This window comes from Lonchura striata, chromosome Z, assembly GCF_050655825.1.
Source record: "Lonchura striata isolate lonStrDom1 chromosome Z, ASM5065582v1, whole genome shotgun sequence".
Classification (NCBI taxonomy): domain Eukaryota; kingdom Metazoa; phylum Chordata; class Aves; order Passeriformes; family Estrildidae; genus Lonchura; species Lonchura striata.
The window spans coordinates 37,071,243-37,094,182 of record NC_140740.1 but is presented as its reverse complement, the minus strand read 5'-3'; the positions used below and the strand labels follow the sequence as shown (position 1 = coordinate 37,094,182).

General features: G+C 37.3%; 1 protein-coding gene across 2 annotated transcripts in view; it reads right to left on the bottom strand.

Moving 5' to 3' along the window:
• The window catches only part of TEK (TEK receptor tyrosine kinase), a 36,097-nt gene extending 14,423 nt beyond the window's left edge, over window positions 1-21,674 (bottom strand). The window contains exons 1-5 of one of the 2 annotated variants that reach the window (XM_021535932.4): window positions 21,314-21,674; window positions 10,157-10,468; window positions 4,932-5,042; window positions 1,682-1,834; window positions 683-814 (exon numbers count right to left, since the gene is read on the bottom strand). In XM_021535932.4, the coding sequence (XP_021391607.1) occupies window positions 683-814; window positions 1,682-1,834; window positions 4,932-5,042; window positions 10,157-10,468; window positions 21,314-21,365 (760 nt within the window). In that variant the 5' untranslated portion in view covers window positions 21,366-21,674. The remainder of the gene's footprint in view (window positions 1-682; window positions 815-1,681; window positions 1,835-4,931; window positions 5,043-10,156; window positions 10,469-21,313) is intronic. The other variant, XM_077790252.2, reaches the window with a different exon arrangement.
• Between the last annotated feature and the right edge of the window lie 1,266 nt (window positions 21,675-22,940).

The window sequence follows — 22,940 nt, the reverse complement described above, 5'->3', positions numbered from 1 at the left end:
AAGGATACATATTTAGCAGTGAACCCAAAAGATGCTTGGAGAAGTCAAAGCAATGTGATGCCAACTCTAATTTTTCCAGAATCCAAACTGCTTACCACAGACACAGATTTGCACAAACTACATACATTGTTGATGTCCCTACAGAGACGAAGCACCCTGTGAGCACATTAGCAGCTTCTTCAGAAGCAGCCAGGGAATCTCTAGCATATTTCCTAATGCCAATGTATTCTTAAGGTGTACTCTACCATCATGTATTTAAGTTAGGCAGCAGCACTGAGCATACTGATTTCAAGAGAAACATAGGACAGCCCTGATTTGAAGTGGCCCCAAAGATCATCTGGTCCAGCCTTTTATGAGAAAAGGAGCCTAGAAGATATTAGGTTGCATACTTTCCAAGTGCATATTGATCAAGAAGTGTTGGTAAAATTCCTCATCCCTAGCAACATAATCTGTAGTAGGAGAAGAGAGAAAGAGTGATATTAAATCACAAAGGCAAGAACAACCAGAATAAAATTCAGGATTCATCTCACCCAATTCTGTCCTGTCTAGCACTACCGCTGTAAATCATGTAGCTTTCAAGAGTAAAACCAGGCACTCCTTATGATTCTTCCCTCAGTAATATGCCAATATCTGTTACTGAGAACAAATTAATAAGCAATAGCTGAAAATGTTATTTACTTACCTTTCTCACATGTTTTTCCCATAAAACCTGGAGGACAGATGCATTCCCCAGTATCTTCATGACAAATGCCATTGTTTGTGCAGGAAGGGCAGTGGAAGCTACAGGAAGGGCCCCATTTCTCAGCTTCACACCCTTTTATGGAAAAATAAAATTATATATTTGTTGTCTTCTTATTCAGTAACCCTTCAAGTTGATTTTTTAGAGCAAACAGTAAAATACATAGAAGTAAAATCTATATGGACCCCCACACTCCTGCCAACTGGACCATTGTAGTTAGTAAGGTAGCAGTAGCTTCAAAATCCAAATTTGGGGCATTACATTTGTTTATTCACAACTCATAGAACTATTGTGTGGATATTAATGAATGAAATGTGTGTTACCATCATAAATAATTTGTCTACAATGTGAGATATTTGAACATCTATTTTTTCACATCAATTCTGTATTTCAGTCCAAGTTAACAGAATAAAATTTTCTTTCTATCTGATTGACACAGCAGCATGAACAGCAAAGTATGTAGAATACTTATTGAAAAATATCCCAATTCATTTTTTCATCCAGTAGGAAGTGAACCTCAAAAGCTAATTAAAACTGAGGTAGTTTGTGAAGTTATGATAATGTATGCAAAAGATGATGAACCTTAGGATAAGTGAGGTTTGAGTATAATCCACCTTAGGGAACAGGGAGACCCAGTGAAGAATTACTTCCTTTATTAATTCTTGGTGTTTGAAAAGCTGAGATGCTGACAAAAGACCTAACTGTCCTGACAGTAGCTAAGATGAACTCAACTTAAATCTGATGGGGTGTTTTTTTCTATCTCAGCTGTTGATGTCAATATCAGCTTGTACCAAAGACCCTTGGGTAAAACTTTATTCTGACATAATCCGATAACAGCAAGTTCAAGAAAGATTTTGGTCCTTATTTGGGAACAATATGTTTAATTTCAGATTAAATGTGACTTTTAACTCTTAGTCATCACCACACATTAATGGAACTTACGTCTTACAATAAGCCTTGTGTAAGCAGAAGTAAAAAGGTTTCCTCCTATATATCTGGCAGAGTAAACCCCTGCATCCTGTGGTTGGACTTGAGGGTAGGAGACTTCCAGCTCTCCCGGCACTTCATGCCTGGGCACAGAGTGGATGAAGGAGCCTGAGGAAGGAGCACACAGATACCACAGATGTCATTCACCCTCTAAATAAAGAAATGAGCTTGCATTGGTTACTGAAGAACAGTTGAGGCATGCTAAGCAGCAGAATCTTTTTTTAATTAATTATGAATTTTCTGACAACTCTAGCTACACTGGTTTTCCATAATTGGACAAGTTCCAAGTAAAAAGGAAGAGAGATCTTGAGGAGATTCAGCAGATAAACCGGACAAGCAACTTCACACTCAGCTTGATAAGAATTTAGTGGTTAAAAGTGTTCATTTTGTTTCTTGGTCTTTTCTAAAGTAAGGGATAACAATCCATAAGGATTCTAGGGTGGGAGGAGTTTAAGAGCAAATGCCAACCATGCCCAATTCAGTCTGACCAGCACGAAGATTTACTTAGGAAATGAAAGCAGGAAGAACTCAGCATAGCTTTATATTTTCTTCCTGGTTTTAACATATTTCTGTTTCTTCCAGGTTTTTTCACCAAAAACTCTTTTTATTTTATTCTAAGTTTGTTGTGCTTGGTCATACATGTTTGCTAAAGGCAACAGTGCTTGGTCTTCTTCCATTCCCCTAGATCACCAAGTAACAACATTTGAACATTGGTTGCTGTCAAAGAGGTGTTGCATCCATTGAACTTCAGGACTCCCAGGAATCTTTCCACTCTAGTCTGTTATAGCAAGGGCACTGCAGTTGGTAGATGCCAGGTCCAGCTAGCTCTCACTCAAATATTTGTGCACATGCTCATCCACACTGTACAAAGTCATCCACCAATATACCCACACAGCACAACTGTGATTTTATGACTACCGCATATCTGTATGACATTCACTAAAATAGCTTGGATTGGAAGGAACTTGAAAGATCACCCAGTTTCAAACGCCCTGCCATGGGCAGGGACACCTTGCACTGGATCAGGTTGCTCAGGGCCCCATCCAACCTGGTCTTGAACATTTCCAGGGATGGAGTAACCAACACTTCTATGGACATCCTGTTCCAGAAATTTACTATACTCACAAATAAAATTTTCTTTCTTGTACCTGATCTAAACACACCCTTTTTTCAGATTAAAGCCATTCCCCACTGTCTTGTCACTATCAAAAGTCCCTCTCTAGGTTTCCTTCAGCTCCATTAGTACTGGAAGGCTGCTACAGAGGTCTTCCTCTGGACTTGTCTTCTCCTGGCTGCAAATCCCAACTTGCTCACATTAACAGCCCAGACAGTCTGACCCTGTTCTGATTTGCAAGCTCAAATGGCTGAATGAACTGTCCCCATCTTCTACATTCCCTTACAGTCCCTGAAAATGCAACAACTTTTTTTCCTTTTTTTCCACTTTTCTTAAATTATTTAGAAGGTAAACAGCAACAGGCAGGATGTTTGCTTTCTGTGATCATACATACTATCAATTTGACTGTTGTCAAATTTCAGACAGCCTAGAAACATAAGACTTTGCTGAGGATCATAACCAGAATAGCAGAAAGACTGTGGGTCACTGTAGTCCATGACAGAACCATTCTCCATGAAAAGAGGGCCAAATTAAAAGAACAAATAATTAAGGGGGTTTGTTTTGAAACTGTAGGGCATTTTCTAGTACCTTTTGAGTTACAAGTTGTATAACAAACTTGACAACAAAGCATTAAGAAAGCCTTAAGCTTACAGTCTGCTAAGAAAAGCTCGATTCTTATGACTTGTTTTCCAAGAGTTATGCTGATGTCTTAAAGCAACCCTATTTAGCAGAGTTATTTCATTGCCTAGATAGCCATTGTGAGATTCTGTAAAGGGGAAAACAGTACTTGGAACAACTGAAGTGAAAGATTGCAACAGCTAAATATAGTTGGAGAAGCCTTTTCTTTTCCATCTGCTGTAGCAGAACTTCTCAGAAATGTTTTAACATCAACCTCAGCTGGAACACTTGACCTACTGTCCAGAGGCTATCTGAGATATTTTGCTGAATTTCCAGATGGAATCACAGCTAAGGGAGTACCACGATGTAAGTAGTCCTGCTCCAACATCTCATCTGGTTATTTTCTGAGAAACTGGTGATAGGAGATCACAAAATTTTCCTAGGGACCCTGTAATGACAAGTGATAGCAAACTTGTCTGCTGTGCCTTGACATAGCTGAGTCTCTGAAGTGCAAAGAAACAGGTATTCGATTTGCCTATTGGCTCTTTAAAATATGCCTTTTATCTAATTAACTCTTCCAGCCTGTTGAAGTGCTCCAGGTAATCAGTAATGGGGGTTGAGACTGACTTACTACATGAGTTCTTTGGTAGCGTGTTGACACTTCCTTAGCTCATCCTGCTGTATTTACTCCCTGTGTCCTGGTGGCTCACTGTCAAAGATGGAGCAGAATATTACACGTGCTTCCCACAATCATAATTTGTTGTGGGTTAACAATTTATGGTGATTATGAAGGCACTGTGAGTTATAGTGACCTCTATTTTTGTATTTTTACACAGGAGGTAGATAGTAACCTGCACATATTTTTAAGCATCAAGCAGGAGCAACACACAGCTGAACAGCGATTACATGTGATTTAGGTGCCATGCTAGAAAGAGGAGTTGGTATTAGAAAATTTACAACCTGACTAACTTTTGTAGTTGGATGAAATAAGGACTAGATTTTGTTTACATTTTTTTCTTTCTTATAGCAGAGTACTAGTCATTAATTTCTTAGCTTGAATGGCATTATAGAAATGGCCTCAAAAAGTTTTCTGAAGAATACAAAGTATGACTTCAAAAACTATAGAAATGCAATGAAAGATACACTAACTGGATTTTCACAGTGGCCCAGAAAGAAAAACAAACAACCAAGCTAAAAACAACCAGGCAATTATATGAAGGGCTGTAGAAGGAAATCAAAAATTAAAACAAAACAGAGATATAAACAGAAGATTGGGAATTTTGGAAGAGAAACAGATCAGATTAACATATTGGATATGGAAATTCACCCCTTTAGGAAACTTTAAATGTGTGAGGAATGATGCCAGCTACAGCTGCACAGCATGGGCATCAGCAGCTCTAACTTTAAATGACTTACTTGGCCCTCAGCTAAAACAATTATAGCAGAAAGAGAAAAGACAAAAAGATTGAATACCATTCTTGTAGATCACTGCATCTTCCTCTTTTGATGCCATTCTGATGAAGGAGATATTCACATGCTCTCCCTTATTTGCTGTAACAGTTAATGCCACTGGGTGGAAGGAAGCTGAAAACAGATGTGATAAATAGCAGTTACTGTCTCTATCTGGTCTCTGGCCTGATAGCTGAGAATGGGTTACAGCACGAGCCTCACTCAGATTTTGACACATCAATTTCTTTAGAGTATAAAGTGATTCTTTACCATCAGCTGCCTCAACCTATATTTTAGCAAAGACAGAGGAATTGCCTATACCCTGAAACAACAGACTGCCACTAGAACCTGAGGCATGAAAAAAATAATTGGCTTCTAACTGGAAACGGTTTCTAACTAGGAACTCCAACTGGCTGTAAAACATTTTCCAGTTTCTTTATCTCTTAAGACATTTTTAAATCAGACTGGAAAAAGTACTGGAAATTGTATTGCAGGGAACAAGCTGTCACTGGCAAATAAATACCTAAGGTGATTTAAGTTCTCTTCTACGTAAGCTTTATAATGCAGAAATGTCAAGAGAGTTCAGGAGACCACAATTATTTAGGGCTGGGAGGAGGTGAGGTGGGTTGTAGTAGGCCTGTGTTTCTGTTAGTTCACCAAATTCTGGAAATACAGAGAATGTTGGATTGCACTAAGAACCAAAGGGAAAAAAAAAATAATATTCACAGGCTATGGTACTTTCACCACAAAATATTGCTTAGTGAAAATAAAAATTCAGTGTTAAAGACTGGTGTAGATCAGCAGTTTTCCAGCAGGGAAATTTAAATTCATTTTCCTGCTTAAACAGAAAGGGACTTTTATACCTTTATTTGTAGATATTGATTTAAACAACAGAGAAAGCAGTAGATAAAAGGATTTTCCCAACATTTTTGCCTATTTCTTATCTGTACTAGTGGAAAAATGTCATCAGAAGATAACTGTGGAAGGGACTGAAAAAGCTCAAGAAATGGCTCTTCTTGAAATGGTAGTTTTAATGAAACTAGTGAAATGGTAATTTTAATTACCACATTAATTTGAAACAAGTTAAAAGTTAAAGATGATTCCTTTCATTTACTTGGAAAATCCAAAGGGAAAGTTGTGAAGTGTTTTGACAATAAAATCAGATTTTCAGGCCAAATTTAGCTCTGAGGGTTTATGCCATACTGTCGTTTATATGTTCTATGGGAAAAAAAATTCTTCTAAAATTAGCCAAATTCACTTCCTAACTATTAAGATCCTTACCTGATGGGGAATTTGATACCTCTGTACTTTCCCTTGTAGAATACTCAGGGGAGTGATATATTGATTTAAACCAATCCTTTTGCTCTTTCTACATTTGAAGTTTTTTCACCTTAAGGGTTCCTCCTATAGAAATTCCCCCATGTAAGTCCATCTATCTTTATTTTTCCTTCTGCTGCTACCTGCCTGTCCAGCCAGCTGAGTGGGAGTTTTCTGACATAAGACCCAACTGAGTTTCAGCTGAAAAGAACTCTTGAAGAGCCATTCATGCTCCTAGACAACTCTGCATTTTCAGAGGTTCAATTTCACAACAAATATTTATTTCACAGCATATATTTTTTTGAGAAACATATATACAAGTTAATATAAACTGTTATACAACTTATTAATAAAAAATTGCCCTTTATGAAGAATCATGTCTCCTTTCTTGGTTCATTTTTGCAAAACTGTTAATAAAATATTCTTTGGTTCATACCATCAATTGGTGGGAAAGAGATAGGATCAGAAAGCATAGAAAAAATTATGAAATATATTTCTGTCATATTTTATATGCAACAGAGTTGTAAAAAATGAGAAGACAGATGCTGTATCAAAGTATGTATGAAATTCTGTCAGTATATCCACAACATTATTTTCCAAAATCTGAGGGAGTAAAAAGGATTATATTTTTGCAATAAAAGAAAGAACATTTTGATATTTTCATTACAAAATAGAATTTTAAGTTAAAATCAAAATGTTTGTATCACATGATGTAAAATTAGAGAAAGAAAATCTGAGCAAGCCAACTTCTGTCTTAGAATATAATTTCCTTGAAAATTTTGACATTTTAATGTTTATTTATATTTGGAAACAAGACAACTATTAAAAATAGACAATTCTTTGCAGAATGGAATTTCCATCCCCTGTGCAGTTCTAGTGGTTATACTCTGAGACTCTGCCATACATTTTCATTCTTTTGTAAGTTATATACAATTGATTTCAGCAGAAGTCTCCCTGCTTTACATTAAGTACATGCATTTGTCATTTTACCTAAACACTGGATCTACACTTACATCTTAGATAAACAGAAATTTCTAATATAGAATAATGAGCTAAATTTTTGTTAGAAACAGGCAACAAAAACTGAAAGCAATTCCAACTTACTGTCAGCTCTCAAGTTAGAAGTTATTTATTAGTAACAAATGCATAGTGAAAAATCATTATCTATTTAAGAAAAAAATAATTCAACAGCTTTTAAAAAATTAATTGTTAGCTACAAATTATCATAAGGGGTTTAGTTGCAGTGCTTTTTGGACCAAATTTAGTGAGACAATGCTAATTGTTTTAACAAGATATTAAACTTTTGTATTCCCATCTACTCTTCTTTGGATTTTAGGCTTTTCTACAGGGTACTGTTGCAATGGAAAGGAATGCACACTCCCAGTTGGGCTCAGCTCCAACATATTTTTAGATTGTGACTTGTATTACATGATTTCACATCTCAAGTGTGGCAATTCCTTATAGAGACATAACGAACTGAGCTGCAGGACAAGTGCCATAATGCTCTACTGCTAACATTTCCATTATTGTCCCTTTGACACCTCTATGGTTGAGTATCTGTGGGGAAAACTCAATCATTGTCCCTTTGACACCTCTATGGTTGAGTATCTGTGGGGAAAACTCAATCACATATATGAAAATAAACATTTATTGTGTAGAGAAATTGAATAAATTGTATTTGACTAGAAGGCGAACACTCTGTGGGGTTTTATTCTAGAGATGTGTACTTATACAGAATAAGGATCACTCCCCATAAGAAGATAAAGCATAAACTGTTCCCTGTCACTGCATGTATGAATATTACACATGTAACTATAATGTTTCAGTATAAAGAATTCAGGAGAATGGACTTAATCTCAGAATAGCAGATGGTAAAATAAAGCATATCTCTCCATACTACACAGCAAAAAATTTTCACTGTATGTACATATTTGATAATAGGTATATAATCAGGGAGATGGCAGTTTCCACTAAGTCAGTAGGGCTACCAAAATTATTAATGCTGGGTGAATGTTTCACCAGCTTCTTGCCAGAAAAATGCAATATAGTGGCTGGCTTTCCAGAAGTGCTGCTTCTTCCTTTGACATTGATGTCACCAATGGAAACTGCACATTTCAACTCAATTTTTTTCTGTTGAAAAACATATTCTGCCTTTAAAAATTATAAAGACAGCAAGAGTGAAGTGGAAAAAGGTCTGTTTTCCAGACACACATGCTTTGCCAAACCCCAAAATCTTTCCTTAACCTTTCCCCACTTTCTGTGCACTTTAACAGCTATGGGAATTTCTGATGTACCTCTCTCTTACCCATCTGTTCTGATTAGATTATATGCTTTTGCTGCTTTCACTGACAAACTTTGCTAGTTTGAATTTTGTGAGTAAAAACTTTTGCAGAGAAAATCTGAGAAAGGGATTCAAACCTAAAAATTAATCAAAGAAATCTACCAATTGCTGTTGTGTATGCTACTTCAGTTTAGAACAACATCTGTCACATAAGAAGACTTCAAAATTTTATTACTTAAAATTCTCTGGTCCTAGGCCCATAGATACTAAGAGGAAAGAACTAATTGATTCAGAAGACATTCCTCCACCCATGCACATTGCTCTACAACAGAACAGCTAGAAATGTGCTCAGCTTGCTGGCAGACTGCCACAGGCAGGGGCAAGTTGACATTCCATGGACTATTACCTTATCTCCTCCTCACTGCAGTCTTCTTTGAAACAATGGAGTTGTCAGTCTGCATCTGCAGATCTTTCTTGGTGACCAATCCAAGCCTCCAAAGACCACTTTTGGTCAGAGAAAACAAGCCAAGGAAAAATGTACTTGTCCTACTCAGTTTGCTTCCAACCTATCCATGTTCAAAGCAATGATAATAGACACTAGCTACAGCTCTAATGAATTAAAAAATCTCCTTTTATAAATTTGTTATTTAATTTCAGGAGATATCAACAACAAAAATTGCTCTTATTAAAATCTAATAAAGTAAAATTAAAGTTGTCAAGTGCCCTTACAGACCAGTTGCCATGGCACAAAGCATTAGCAGTACAGTAAAATCTATTTTAAATTATCAGTTTTGACAATGTGATTTGCTGTAGAAAACTACTCAAAAATTCTTGTGCCTTTCAGTAGTTTATGGTTATCTCTTCTTTGAAACTTGTCCCAGAAGTCTAATGATTTCCAGAAAAAAGAGAAATTTTGAACATACAGAAATGCAATTTAATGGACCTTAGAAATCTCACCTTCTTGTCCCAGTATATCCCTGCACATTTGCTTTTACTACTGTGCATAGACTAAAACCAAAATCAAATGAATAGTGAAATCTGTAGTGGACTTTTCTGAATAACCTTCTCAGATTTTGGAAAACATCTCCAGATTTTCTTTCCAGTGCTGACAGGGATGCTTTTTTTTTTTCCCCACACTGACACAGACTATGCAGATCTAGTATTGCTGATACGTAGTTTTACTAAAACTTAGGCAAGGCAATTGTTCTCTGGGCTCAGGTTGCCCATTTACTTAAGAAAGATAGAATAGTGGTCAGACCTGTCAAACTTTTAAAGTGGAATCCTGTTTGAAATCAAGTGTCTGGCCTGCAAGAAGTCCAGTGCAGGAGTTGCTACATATGTTATTTCATGGGGTCAGTGAGGCCATTTTAATTTGCTGACTTTGTGTTCCCAGCAGTAGTCAGATGCAGGCAGAATACTTACAGATGTCTAACTAACTTCCACAATGAAATGACTAGCACCTAATACTAACCAGTTTCTCTGCCCTGTAGGAATAAAAAAAAAAAAGGTCTTGAACCAAGTCTGTTTTTATTGACTCAGGACTGCCTTGACTGGTCTGGGGCCATGTTTGTGCTCACTTATGTCAACCAAGGGTAGCTGCCAGTCTGCAAGCAGTGACATGGCAAATTCAGATCTGACAACTATACAGTACCTCCCAGTGGCATCTTCATGGTATGTATCCTTGTCACCTCATCCTTGAGTTTCCCTTCACAGTAATATGCTCCAATAGTTTCACTGGCCTGTTCCCTCTTCCACACCACTGTCTTGGCTGCTGCTCTTTTGGAATCTTCATTAACTTCCAGTGGTTCTCGGTGCTGGTTTGCCACATCCTCCTGGTCCCGGCCTATGGTGATAGACTCATGGGAACGCCATTTGGAAGTGACACATATAAGTGATGTCTCAGAGTTGCCCACCAGAGGAAAGGAATTGATCAGTATGAGGTCCAATGCTGCTTCTACTTTACCTAAAAAAAAAAAAAAAATCAAATTAAAAAAAATTTACTGCAGAATTTGATGTGGCTGATCAAATCACCAGGTAAGCTGGTGTCACCTAGTGCTCAGGGTTTCTCTGGCTGGTGCTGTGCACAGCGTTCATCAAAATTGGATTAACACAAATAAAGTATTCTGCACAATGACTTGAGGATTTATTTTTTATGACACAAACAAATGGAATTTGCTCTTCTTAGAAAAGGCAGTACATCTTACAAACGTGTTGAATTTCTTTCAAGTGCTGTTGTAGAAGCCCAAGGAAAATAATAAGTTGCCAAAGCAGATAAATGTATATAAGTGTATAGTGTATAAGATAAGATAGTTAGACATGCACATAAATGCCTCAAGTATGGTGCTTTTCTGGTAATAGAATTGGTGGATGATAAGGTTTTCAGTTTAATAGTGTTTCTTCAATCTACTTCACATGGATTTAGTACGTATGAATTGATGCAAAGCAGTTATGCCTTTCAATTATAGGAGATGGTAGTACTTTGAACACATGGGACATTTTTTTGCAGCTGCTTTATGAATTTGGACTCATGATTTCATAGTCAATCACATCAAATATCTGAAGCCCTAACAGACCCTGGCAATACCCATGGCACAAAGCAACTTATGTAAAAACAAAAAGCAAGTTGAGACCACTAGTTAAGTAAGGTCAGGTTTAAATCACTCAAAATTTCTTCTTTTGATCAATACGATTGCCTGAAACACATAGAGGTGAAAGTTTCTTTGAAAATGGGAGATACAAGCCTAATTAAAATATCCTCTAGCAGAGTGCCACAGTTTTAGCTGTTCAAATGTGCATAGTTGGAGGGAAATTCAGCTCTCCTATAATGAGCAATTGGCAAATAATAGGTGTTTCCCTTTATTTTTTTGAGTTCAGGGTAAGGAGAAGGGAAACATTAACATTTTTTCCAGCTGAAACAGGAAGAATAATTGATTTCTTTTATTCATCACATCTATTTTCCTGATTTGGATACAAGGATATTTTGTATTTACATAGACCTAATATTTCATGCCGGTCAGCTTCCAAATGTTCTCTGATGGGAAGGAAGGCGTATAGTCTTAGATAAGGAAGGTCAAAAGAAGGTCATAGTGCTAACTGCAGTCTTTGCGTGTGTCTCTACAGTGCTCTGGGACAAGGGAGGAGGTACTCCTCTGCTTTCAATGCAAGCAACCACTCTGAGGACTGAAGTATCTTGACAGCACATTGACACTCACCACACCCAACAAGTCTTCCGCAGCCCCCACCCTTTCATGTGCCAGCCCGGATGATTTGCAGTTACATAATGGAGAAATGAAACCTTCTGGAAACGTTGCAACATTAAAGTTAATATTGCACAAACGTTCAGGTCAGTAAAGTCAGTCCATCCTGCTGCATGTTGCAAATGTTAATCCTTTGAACAAAGTTAAAGAGATATGTGATAGAAAAGAAGCCAATTCACACATTCATTTTATGGGACATTTGTCTCAAGGTTCTCAGTTTTATATGAGGAATATTTGTGCTTTTACTATGGACCTGATGCATTAGCCAAAGGCTAATATAGCTCAACAATCACCGAGAGCAGCATCAGTTTACAGCAGCAAGGATCACATGCTAGGTAGAGATATTCCTAAAATCACAAACTTTAATATCCTGGCTTCTGCAAATTTTTGTGAACCTCAGAATCAAATCTGGATTCAAATTCTGTGGCTTGACATGTCTGCATTTATGTCAGGCCCACTGCTAGAGAGTAGAGGTGAAATAGTTTTTTCTGCCTGGCAGCCACAGGGCACAGAACTAGAACAGCTTTTCCAATACAAAGGTGTGGGCCCAAGGGCTGGTGTCCTTCAGAGGACAGCTGGTCATCCAGGGCTCCAGTTCCATTTTCCCTAGCATTTCTCCATTCCTCTGACTTCCACCAAAGATTGAAAGGTGAAAATAACCCCTCTTTCTTCCCCTGCATCTCAACATTTTAATAATCTGAGAAAAAGCAGTAGGAGAAGCCTGAATTTTGAGGATCAGCTTTCATGCTGCCTTTGATCGATATGCAAAGCAACTTTCTACCAGATTCAGGGTATTTGCTGCATATTTTTTCCTTGTAGTAAATTCATGCAATAAAGGTGTAGAACAAGTAGGCATATTGTTTTTTTAAATTTGAGAATATTCTGGGTGAATCAAAATCTAGACACCAGGGGATGGATATTGTTCTGATTCATTGTCTAAAGATAGGTGCTTTTTTGTCATATTAAACACTGCAGGGAAGCCCAGAAGTCTCAATAAGGCAGATGGAACACAGATGGAGTTTCTTCCCAGAGAAACATAAAATAATTTTCTGCCTCTAAAAGGGATTTTTATCTAGGCATAAGTATAGAATTATGTATCAAACATTTGCAGCTAAGGTTTCACAGCTGGAATATATTGCAAGTAGAAATTAAATTATTGGAAGTTTTGCACTAAGAAAAGCTATGCTTCATATAGAATTTGAAAAAAAAAAAGGCATTTTAGCAATATAAGGCCTTGGAGGTAATAGTAATGTTTTCTTTGACTCCACTGGGTGGGGATTCATACATGATAATGCATTTCAAGTAAATCATCCATTTTTGCTAGAAAGGAACTTACCTAGTCTGACAAAATTTAGGTAAATCATGTCCTAGATGTTAATGAAGGTTTTGAGTATGTAAGAATCAAATAAGACAACAGAATTTAGCTCTGAGAAAAACCCAGGAAGTGGCCAATCTCAGCAGCAGGGACAATCCTCTGTGCTGCCTTGAAAAAGTCCTTCCACTCCTGCCTTGGTCCTTGAAGAACAGACTTTATCAGAAAGGCAATTTGCTGTGTGTGCAAATAGATTTTGAGAAGACAAAGTGCTTGCAGAAGGCTAATGTTGTAAATGGAAAATACCATGCAAGGAAGACCCATTGCTAAGTATTTATGACACACCACTCACTGTGATGCAGTGTTTTGAGTCTTTCCAGCACAGTGAAAATGGTACCCTCTGAAGAGGTTTAAATAACAGCACACTGACTATAGCCCAGACAGCAAAATAAATGGAGGGAAATACTTGCAGTTCCTCTTGACCCTCTCCAAATTACAGGATTGTTCTCTGTCTTGCTGGGTGATACTCACCTGTATCTTTCACAGCTTTTCCAATACGGATTCCTGCAGCCCAGAAAGCTAATTGTATCCTGTGCTGCATCCAAAGCAGTTCAGTCCATAGAGCAGGGGAAGGAGGTCTGCCCCTCTGCTCTAGTGAGAGCCCACCTGGAACCCTGCATCCAGCTCTGGGGTCTCAACACAAGAAGGACATGGACCTGTAGAAACAGGTCCAAAAGAGGCTATGTAGACGACAGAGTTCTGAATCAGCTCTCCTATGAGGAAAGGCTGTGAGAACTGGAATTGTTCAGCATGAGGAAGAGATGACTCCGGGGACACCTTATAGCACATTTGAGTTCCTAAAGGGACTACAAGAAAGTTGGAGAGAGACTTTTGTCAAGGGCATGTAGTGATAGAATAAGGGTAAAAGGCTTGAAACAACAGGACTGTCAATTTAGATTAGATATAAGGAAGGACTTTTTCATAATGAGGGAGGTGAGCCTTTAGAACAGGTTCCCCACAGAAGCTGTGGATGCCTCATCCCTGGAAGTGTTCAAGGCCAGGCTGGATGGAGCAGCCTGGTCTGAATGAAGGCGTCCCTGTCCATAGGAGTGACATTGGAACTAGATGACCTTAAAAAGGTCCCTTCCAACTCAAATTATTTTATGATTCTATGATATTCACCTCGGGAAATTGTGCTAAACAGAGAAATTTGCCATGCTGTTTCTGTAGTCCCTGTGTTCTTGTTCTCTACCAAAATGTCATTCATACAGACACAGTCATCATATTTTCTGTGCTGCATTGCACCAGCAAAACTTGGCTAGGATCAGCTGAAACAAACAGTTCTCAGAAATTCCCTAGCACACATCCCAGACACACTTTTACTCAAAGAGCAAGCAAGTCTCTGATAAAGATTAAAATATCATTGATCTAGATCATTATTGGTGCTAGATACTAGGGTTCATGAATAAATGTGGCAATCTTGAGCTGAGATTATTTAATGTCATAGATTAGTATACACAGCAACACTTAGGAGAAAAGTATTGATTTGTCCTTTCCTCTGACACTCCCTGCCTGTATACTTCCAGATTTCCACTATTACCCTTGTCTTGTCTCCAGGAAAACATGGGAAAACTCTAGGCATCTACTGTAAGGCCATTGCAAAGTTGTCTGTTATTTGGAAAAAATGTTCAACACAATGGCTTATGCTCCTCTTCCAAAGCAAGCAGGTGGAGTTGTCAGCTCCAACACAGGGTAATCACAGCTCACTGTCCTTCAAAGTGCATATAACATGGACACAGGTCTTATTTGCAAGGGGTATTGAAAATTCAAAGTTCTGAGGAAGGTTTTAGTTGTTAATAATGATTGGTAGTAGAAGCAAAGAAGTTGTTTAGACATTACACACCTGAAGATATATTTATTTTCTTATATTTGTAGAGCTTTATTACTGATTGCTTGAAATTACTATAAGGAGGGAGTCTTCCTCCTGGCATTTGGAGTCTAACAGATCAAGGTGAAGATCTGTTGTAAGAGGTGAGCAGAAAGATTAATACTTTTAAAGTACTAATTATTTAAGAGAAGATGAAAGGGGAGAAAATTCCAGTAAGTTTCACTCCATTTTCACCAGGTGAAGCAGAGAATAGATCTAATATGTAATACTTATGTAGTTCTTTATTTTTTTCTTTTCTTTTACTATTATTGCTTGGAACACAAATTATTCCTGCTATTAGACATCTGGAAACGGGAATATAAAACATACAGATACTATATCGGTGCCAAAAAATTAGAATCTGTGCTTAATTTTGGTGTTATGCTGAAAGTGAAAGTCAGTTGGATATGACACTCACTGCATGATTTAAAAATAATTTAGAGACTGGTGAAAACCCCAAACTTTTAAGTCATCAATCCTTCTTCCTGCAAGTTTCTTAAAATATAACAATGAGCACTCCTTTTGCTTGAAATAATAAGGTTTTGATTTAGAACAAAACCAATTTGCTAAATAGTCTAAACTTCAGTATTTCTCATTATGTCCTGTTTTGTAGTTATAACTTCAGCTGTACCCTCTCCAGTCTTATTTTTGGTATAAAACAATGTACCAGATTAAAATAATTAAATTAATCTATTTAGAAATACAAATGGCAACCACACAAGCAATTTTGCTGAAGAAGTAGAGCATTTTATTAATTCTTGGAGAAGTACTGAATAAACAATGATTTTTAAAAAAATTAATTAACTAGACAATGTGGAAGATAATCAGGCTGGAAATAAGTCAAAATAAATATGAAGAAATAAATAAAATAGAGAACAAATCAACATGTCTCCTCTTCCAAAAAGAAAAAAAATTAAATACTCCTTACTTAATATTAAACCAGTCAGAAACTATTCCAAAACGTGAACTGTTTGGGCATATTTTTCATAGGAAGAGTAAAACATAGACCAAACCAGAATCTGGAATTTTTTCTTGTTTTTTCCTGGGCTCTCAGCACATATGTTATTTTTGGTTCATTCTCAAAAAAGGAAATAATCTGGGGGGCTTTGAAACCATGTATTCATTTTATGGGCTCAGTGATCTTTAAGTGCCCTGGAAATTTTATCTGGAATGCAAAGATAGCAGCAACTCAGGTAATTTTTCCCAGTGAGTCAGATTCTCTTCTGACAGCTCATTCTTCCACAGGAAAACAAGGTTGAAGTTATTATTGTCCAAAGAGAGTAAGATTCTCTCCCATAGAACTGGAACAATAGGGGTAAAAAGAAGACAGAAATGCTCCTGGAAAACATCTGCTATACAAGCTAACAACCAGGTTTCCCAATAAAACCTTTTTTGGTGTTTATGTAAAGAATGTTATTGTTTTACATGATGTTACTGTGCAGCTGTTGGATGCTTCACTGCTCCAATACCAAGACCACTTGCCCTTAGATATAGGACACTATTCGTGGGGGGAAGGTATTGTGAAACTAGTAAGAGATGAAAAATTACTGACAGGCTATGTCTATGCTACTTAGCAGTAGTGGGAAGACTAGAGCACACGTGTGAAAAACAAAATAATTTCAAAGTTATGAGGGCTCCCTATCTCAGCATCTGCTCATCTGCCTTTGGGTACCTCTGGTGGAGCTGAAGGAAATGCCACTGCCTTGTTTTCTCTACATGTTTGTTGTTTCACAGCCTGTCAAAACAATCTTTTTAGATGAAAAAGCCGGAAGAGAAACAGTGCTGCAGTTTTGTTGGGGTTTCCAGGGGACAAGCCATGCTGAAATATGTTTGTGTGTGTGTGTGTGTGTGTGTGTGTGTGTGTGTGTGTGTGTGTGTGTGTGTGTGTGTGTTTGTGTGAGTAACCAAAACACAAGAAAGAAACCAAAACATGGTTTGTCATGATTTCTCCTTAGGCCTTGTTGACCACAAGTGAGTAAAATAGGAAACATAGCAGCACCAATGGCTGTTTGAATAACTAGCTGACCGTATGCCAGGTAATGCTGAAAATGTTGAAAGAGGCTGAAGAATGTGGGAAAGCTCCAGGAGGGACAGGCTTGTAGTTCAGGTTCATCTGGTTGGATTTGCAGGCAGCAAAAATATGGGTATCATATCAAGAGTGTGTGTGCACATCAAAATAGACACATCCATAACAAGGCTGGCCCTTGTCAGTTGCATTATGAAGCTTGTATTTGTACTGCAAATGTGCCAAGCTGGAGTAGATAAAATAACACAGGTAAACAATTAGTGCACACAAATAGCATAAGGTTGGCTGTCTGTGAGCACTGACTGCTGGAAGAACACATTCTAACACACTCCTGCCTGTACAAAAGGGCACTCTTACATTGCCACTTACTGATTTTTCAGACTAAAGTAGCTTGGAGGTGTTTCTGGTGCTAAGCACATTTTGTCACTAAGGAGGCCAAGGCCCCTGACTAGTGGCTTGTCTGCAATGAACAGATGAACAGCCAGGAAATAACACAGGGGAAAGTCATCAGCACAATCAGAAGTGCAGTTGGAATTGCATTATCAAGGAAAAAAAAGAAAAAAAAAAAAAAAAAAAAAAGGCAAGAAAAAAAAACACCCTTGAAGTAAAAAGTTTGGATTTCTGAAAAGAGAAATGTCATTTGTTAATATTTCCTTCAAAAATTCTTTCAAAACTTAGCAAATGCCTAATATCTTTACACCATAATGGTTAATGGTTCCAAGTGATGAATTATAAAATGTATTTTTATAGCTTTTCAACTTATTTGAGATATGACCCTTGTTTAACAGTTGGAGAACAGTTATCAAATGTGTAATATAAACAATCAACATTTAAAACTCCTTATAGGAAATTCTCTACTTTAGACATGGGTTATTCTTTGCTGTGTGCCTCCACTGAAACCACAGTGAAACAGCATCCTAAATATAACCTACTGAGCAAAGAATAGGGTCTGTCTCTGGAGGGTAGTTCTTTGCTACAGATTCTCTAATACTTTCATCCCTCCACTCCTAGATAGATCTTACAGAGGGATCTGGTCATGGAACTAAAACTCTTCTTCAGTAAAGCCTTCCAGATAAGAGTCATGTGAATATCAGACGATCTACACAAAATATTACAGCTTCAGTTTTCCCTTAAATGAAAATTCAGCAATAAATTAATCTACCCATCTATGTCTAATACCCATGACTAAGTATAAAAACCACATAGTACATGTGTGTTCATGAAAATTGTATCTAAAACAATAGCATCTGTTAACATTTACAAATGTAGTGTGTGGCTTCATTTCACCCTTTCAGAGCTGATTCCTTTGATCCTGAAGCAGAATTGTTAGAATTTTCCAGTCCAACTAAAAATTTGGACTTGTCATTTTGAAAAGCCAACAGCATTATAAAGGTGCTTGTGTATCTGGTAATGTATGTTAAAATCTGTTCAACTCTCCAAATATGAAAATGAGTCACATAATACAGATAATTTAGATTTTTTTTCATAACACCTACTGATCCCAAAGAAAATTTACAGAACACTTGAGCATAACTGATAGAGAGCAATTAAATGCTACTTTATTGTTTTGCTCCACTGTTACTTTTTTCCAAAAGTCTATTATAATATTTTGAGTTTTTTACCATATATGGATCCAACAGCAAAAAAATCAGCTAAATCAACAAAAAAATCCTGTATTTTTAGAAAGCTACTGGATCTAAGATTATTGGCAGAGCAAAATTGCAGCACAGAAGATTCTGACTTGGAGAATGGAGACATTTGATGATATATTTGTTTCCTGATAGAAATAGTCAAAGAAATGTTACTGAAGCTAATTGCAATTGTTGCTGGTTTTCACCAATACTTTACAGATAAAGGAGAAATAAAATAAAGCATGCACTTGAACATTTCTGAGAGTTAGCTTACTGTGAGAAACCGCAAGCATATTTCTAGAACATCTGAGAATACCTGAGGATGCTAGAGAGTTTTCTGAGGCAAAATGCAAGTTGTGACACTCATTCCTTCCCTTTAGAGGAATAAGTAAATCTGCAGCTCTTCTTTAGTCAGAGCTCAACAGACTGAACCTAGCTACAACCTTGGCATTTGAATCCATACTTCAGGATAGATGTCAGCATAATTTTGTTAGTCTAAACTGTCAGGGACATAAAGAACCAAAAGAAAAAAAAAAAGTAGTGATACTCAGTCTAATTTGAAGAATCCCAGCAGGATTAAATTAAACTCCTTATCAGTTTAATTGAATGTTTGCTATGGAATGTAGACAGTGCAAAAGTGAGCATTTGTGTATGCTTTGAATGCCACCTTCCAAACTGGATCATTAGCTCTAGCTGCTAATAGAGTACTGCTATAAAAATAATAAAAAACCCCATTAAATTAAAGGCCATTTCTCCTAATGGGAACCAAGTCAGTGGTTTTCACCTTGGAAAAGGGTGGAGTGGATTTTGTGCCTACCCAGCAATACACCCAGAGAAGCCCACAATCATCAGGGACAAGGTTAAGCCAGTTCAGTGTCTGTGCTTAGTGTAGGCCCTCCGCCCTCCCCTGCTCAGGGAATGTCATTCCTGCTTTCCTGAACTCCGCCTGCAGTATCTAGAGAAAAGCAGGCTCACATTGTCTTCCACTGCTCGCCTCAGGAAATATGATATCATTCTCAAACAAAAGCGGGAAAGCTGATAGATGTATTGAGATGGGTGTGACTACAGCCCACACCTTGCTGGTTAGCCCCTGTGGAAAATTCAGTGACCGGCATCTCATTGGTGATGGGCTGTCTGTGCTCTCCACATTTTTCTAGCTAATCTCTACAAATTACTTGTTTCTCCTGTACTTGTGACTTAATGAACGTCATTGCTGTGTCAAATAGTATATGACACCATGTAGAGGAACAGGAGGGACAAGGAAAAAAGTTGGAATAACTGGACTTTCTTTTCTTCTCCATCCATAATGCTTACAGCACCTGATATTTCCAAAAAGTGTAAAGCTGGAAGTGATCTGAGGACTAAACAGGTTGAATCTATGTGCAGCTAAACAACCAAGAAACTGAAGCCACAGAAGAAGAATTGGTAATAACAATATGCAGCCTATTACAGCAATTGCTAGTTAGGAATATTTCCAAACATGACTTCAACAGATTTAAAACATTTTATTTTTTTTTAGTCTGCATTAACCTCTAGCCTTTTATTGGTGCCAAAAGTAATATCTCAAACTCACAATTTTATTGGTAACCCCTGTTACCATGCTGCTAATCAGGAAGATCTGTGCAAAGCAATTGTGAAGAAAGTTGCATGGAAATGAGTACTTCTGCCTTTTCTTTCTACTTTCTGGTTTTCATTGCAGGACAATTTGCAGTTCTACAGCATATTACATTTTTACTGTGAGATGGACTGGAACAATCTATATATATTTCAATACAATAGTCAAGGGTGAGTTAAGAGTCTAAAGTTATCATGTGACTTGTATTTTTATTTCACTGATTTTTACAGAAGAAACTTACTAGAAAATCAAAATGAGGATTGCAAAAGTGATACTCAAATGTGGGGTAACTCTGAATCAGTCTTCCTCAGGGCTCTGCATGTGATAGGTTCAGCAAGGTATCTCAAACATTAATGCTGAAATTACTGTAAACTAAATTTAAATTAGTATAATATTTCTGTATACCTTTCTAGACCTTTCTGTCTTTCTACAGATATCTCTTATAACTTCTGACTTGCTGAACTAATGACATATGCTGATAATACTATATAACCATATTTGAAATGTTTTTAATTGATCTTGTATTTTCTCCCTTTTTTGTTCACTGACTTTCTTCTAAATTCCACTTGTGGAATCTTGTCTAAAATCAGATACTGGAATAGCTACACATATCAAGTGTTCATATCATGTTCATAAAGTCAGTCACAGAAGAAATTGACATTTAATCTGTATTTAGAACAGATTTCTTAGAGAAAGACACCAATGGTTTTAAAGTTATCAGCTGCATGAAAAAAATTGTACCATTAGACAGGAAAAAAAACCCTGCTGCAATGTGTCAACAAATAACTGCAACAGTTAAAAGCTGCAGAAGTGGATCCTACACATATTTAAATCATCCCCAGTTATTTGGCCCTAGTCCTGCCCTCACTTGCTGTAAGAGATCTGTACAGAGAAGTGGACTCACTGAAACAAACATTAGTACTTAAATCAGTAAAGGTAAGCACTGGAGTGAAGGGTAGACAGAAAGGGTAGGTGCATACTGTGTGAAAAACAAAGAAAGGCATGACAGGTCCACTACAGCTATTTAAGACAAAGTTTACCTGAAATCAACAGGCTGAATCCATAGAGAACTAGGTGTGCTAGAGGGTCCATGCTTTCCAAAGTATATCCATCCAGTTCCTGCAGTTGCTCATGGAGTATCCTTTCCCCAGGGTAGACCTTCAGCAGTTACTCTTGTCCTGTATGGTACGCTGTTTACAAGTCACGGGCAAGAAATCAGAGCACTGGAGCAGGCTGGAACAGTCTCATTGCTGTCTGAGTACAGGGAGTTTAAGTTCCTTTTTCCTGTTTCCTTTGTAGATTAGGATGGGAAAGGCAGGATCTTAAAGGCATTTTTATATCAGCAGGACTGCAGGGCAGTGCAAATCCTGTCCATCCAGCAATACATCAAAACAATTATCTGGAGCTGCTGGAGAAGCAGGGGACTGCTGTTGTTCACAGTCAGCAGAATAGGAACAATGATGGCACCCTCCAGTAGGCGGGAGAGTGCAAGTAAAACATCCTCCACCTAGGTACAATAGGTGGAAAATGTTATTATCTCCTTGAAGACCAGGTCTGCTAACTTCTCAGGGTGCTATTGTGTTTTCCCTTATTTATTTAATCCACATGTAAGGTGCTGGCTGCAATGCACTTCTGCACACAATAATGAAAATATGAAGCAAACAGTAACAAAACCACCAGCTGAATCCAGTATAGACCAAAGCCATCCACAATCCAGCTAACTACTCTCTTAGTTCATGTGTTTTATTGGAAACAATTTTTCTTTACATTTGACAATTGGAAACAGACTGAAAACTTGTTGCAATAATAAATCTCACACAGTTATTATGATTTAAGCGGGATTAAAATGCTCATATCACTCAGGGAGGTCTTGGAAGTTAAAACAAAACCCAAATTAAAAATACAAAGGAAAGCAGAAAAAAATTTAAATAAATGGAAAGGCAGCTCTCAAATATATAAACCAAATTAAAAATAAAGAGCAATCATATTTACCACTTGACTAAACATGATCCATGGTAATATAACATTTGGACGTTCTCTAGTCCTGCCAAGATGCCAGCAGCCAAAATTACTTTTATGGAAGTACAGAAAAAGGAATGTTCAGCATAATTTTGGAAAGGGGATATGGGTTTATCCTAATTTGATTTAATTTCCTTTTAGCTTTTGCTTGTAGTGTAGATTTCACAGAGGAAGGCCTTCATACCCAAGATCTATTGCCATGTTGAGAGAAGGGTTACAACCACAGCAAATGGGAAGGCAGCAGCCCAGAGTTCCTTACATATGTGCCTCCTGGCCTTCCATGTAACTGAAAGCCAAATCAAAGGAATTTATACTGAAAATACCCTTTGGGTACAAAAAACACAGTATGAGGTACAAACATCACTTTTTGATACTTAAAGGAGGAAGAATATAAGATAGTTATATGGTTTGGTTTCAGACTAAAAAAAAAACATATATATTTTGTCCATTTTAGATTTTGGAGAATATCTACTCTTTTTCTACTCCTAGATGTGAAGCAGCACTGATTACCCCTTTCCAATTTTAACTTAGTTTTTATAAGTCTGCAAGTAGTGATCCCTCCAATATCAGAATACTTACTGTATTAGCAGATACTAAGTATTATCTTACTTCCTATCTAGTGGATAATTGTTTTATTGTTAATTTAAC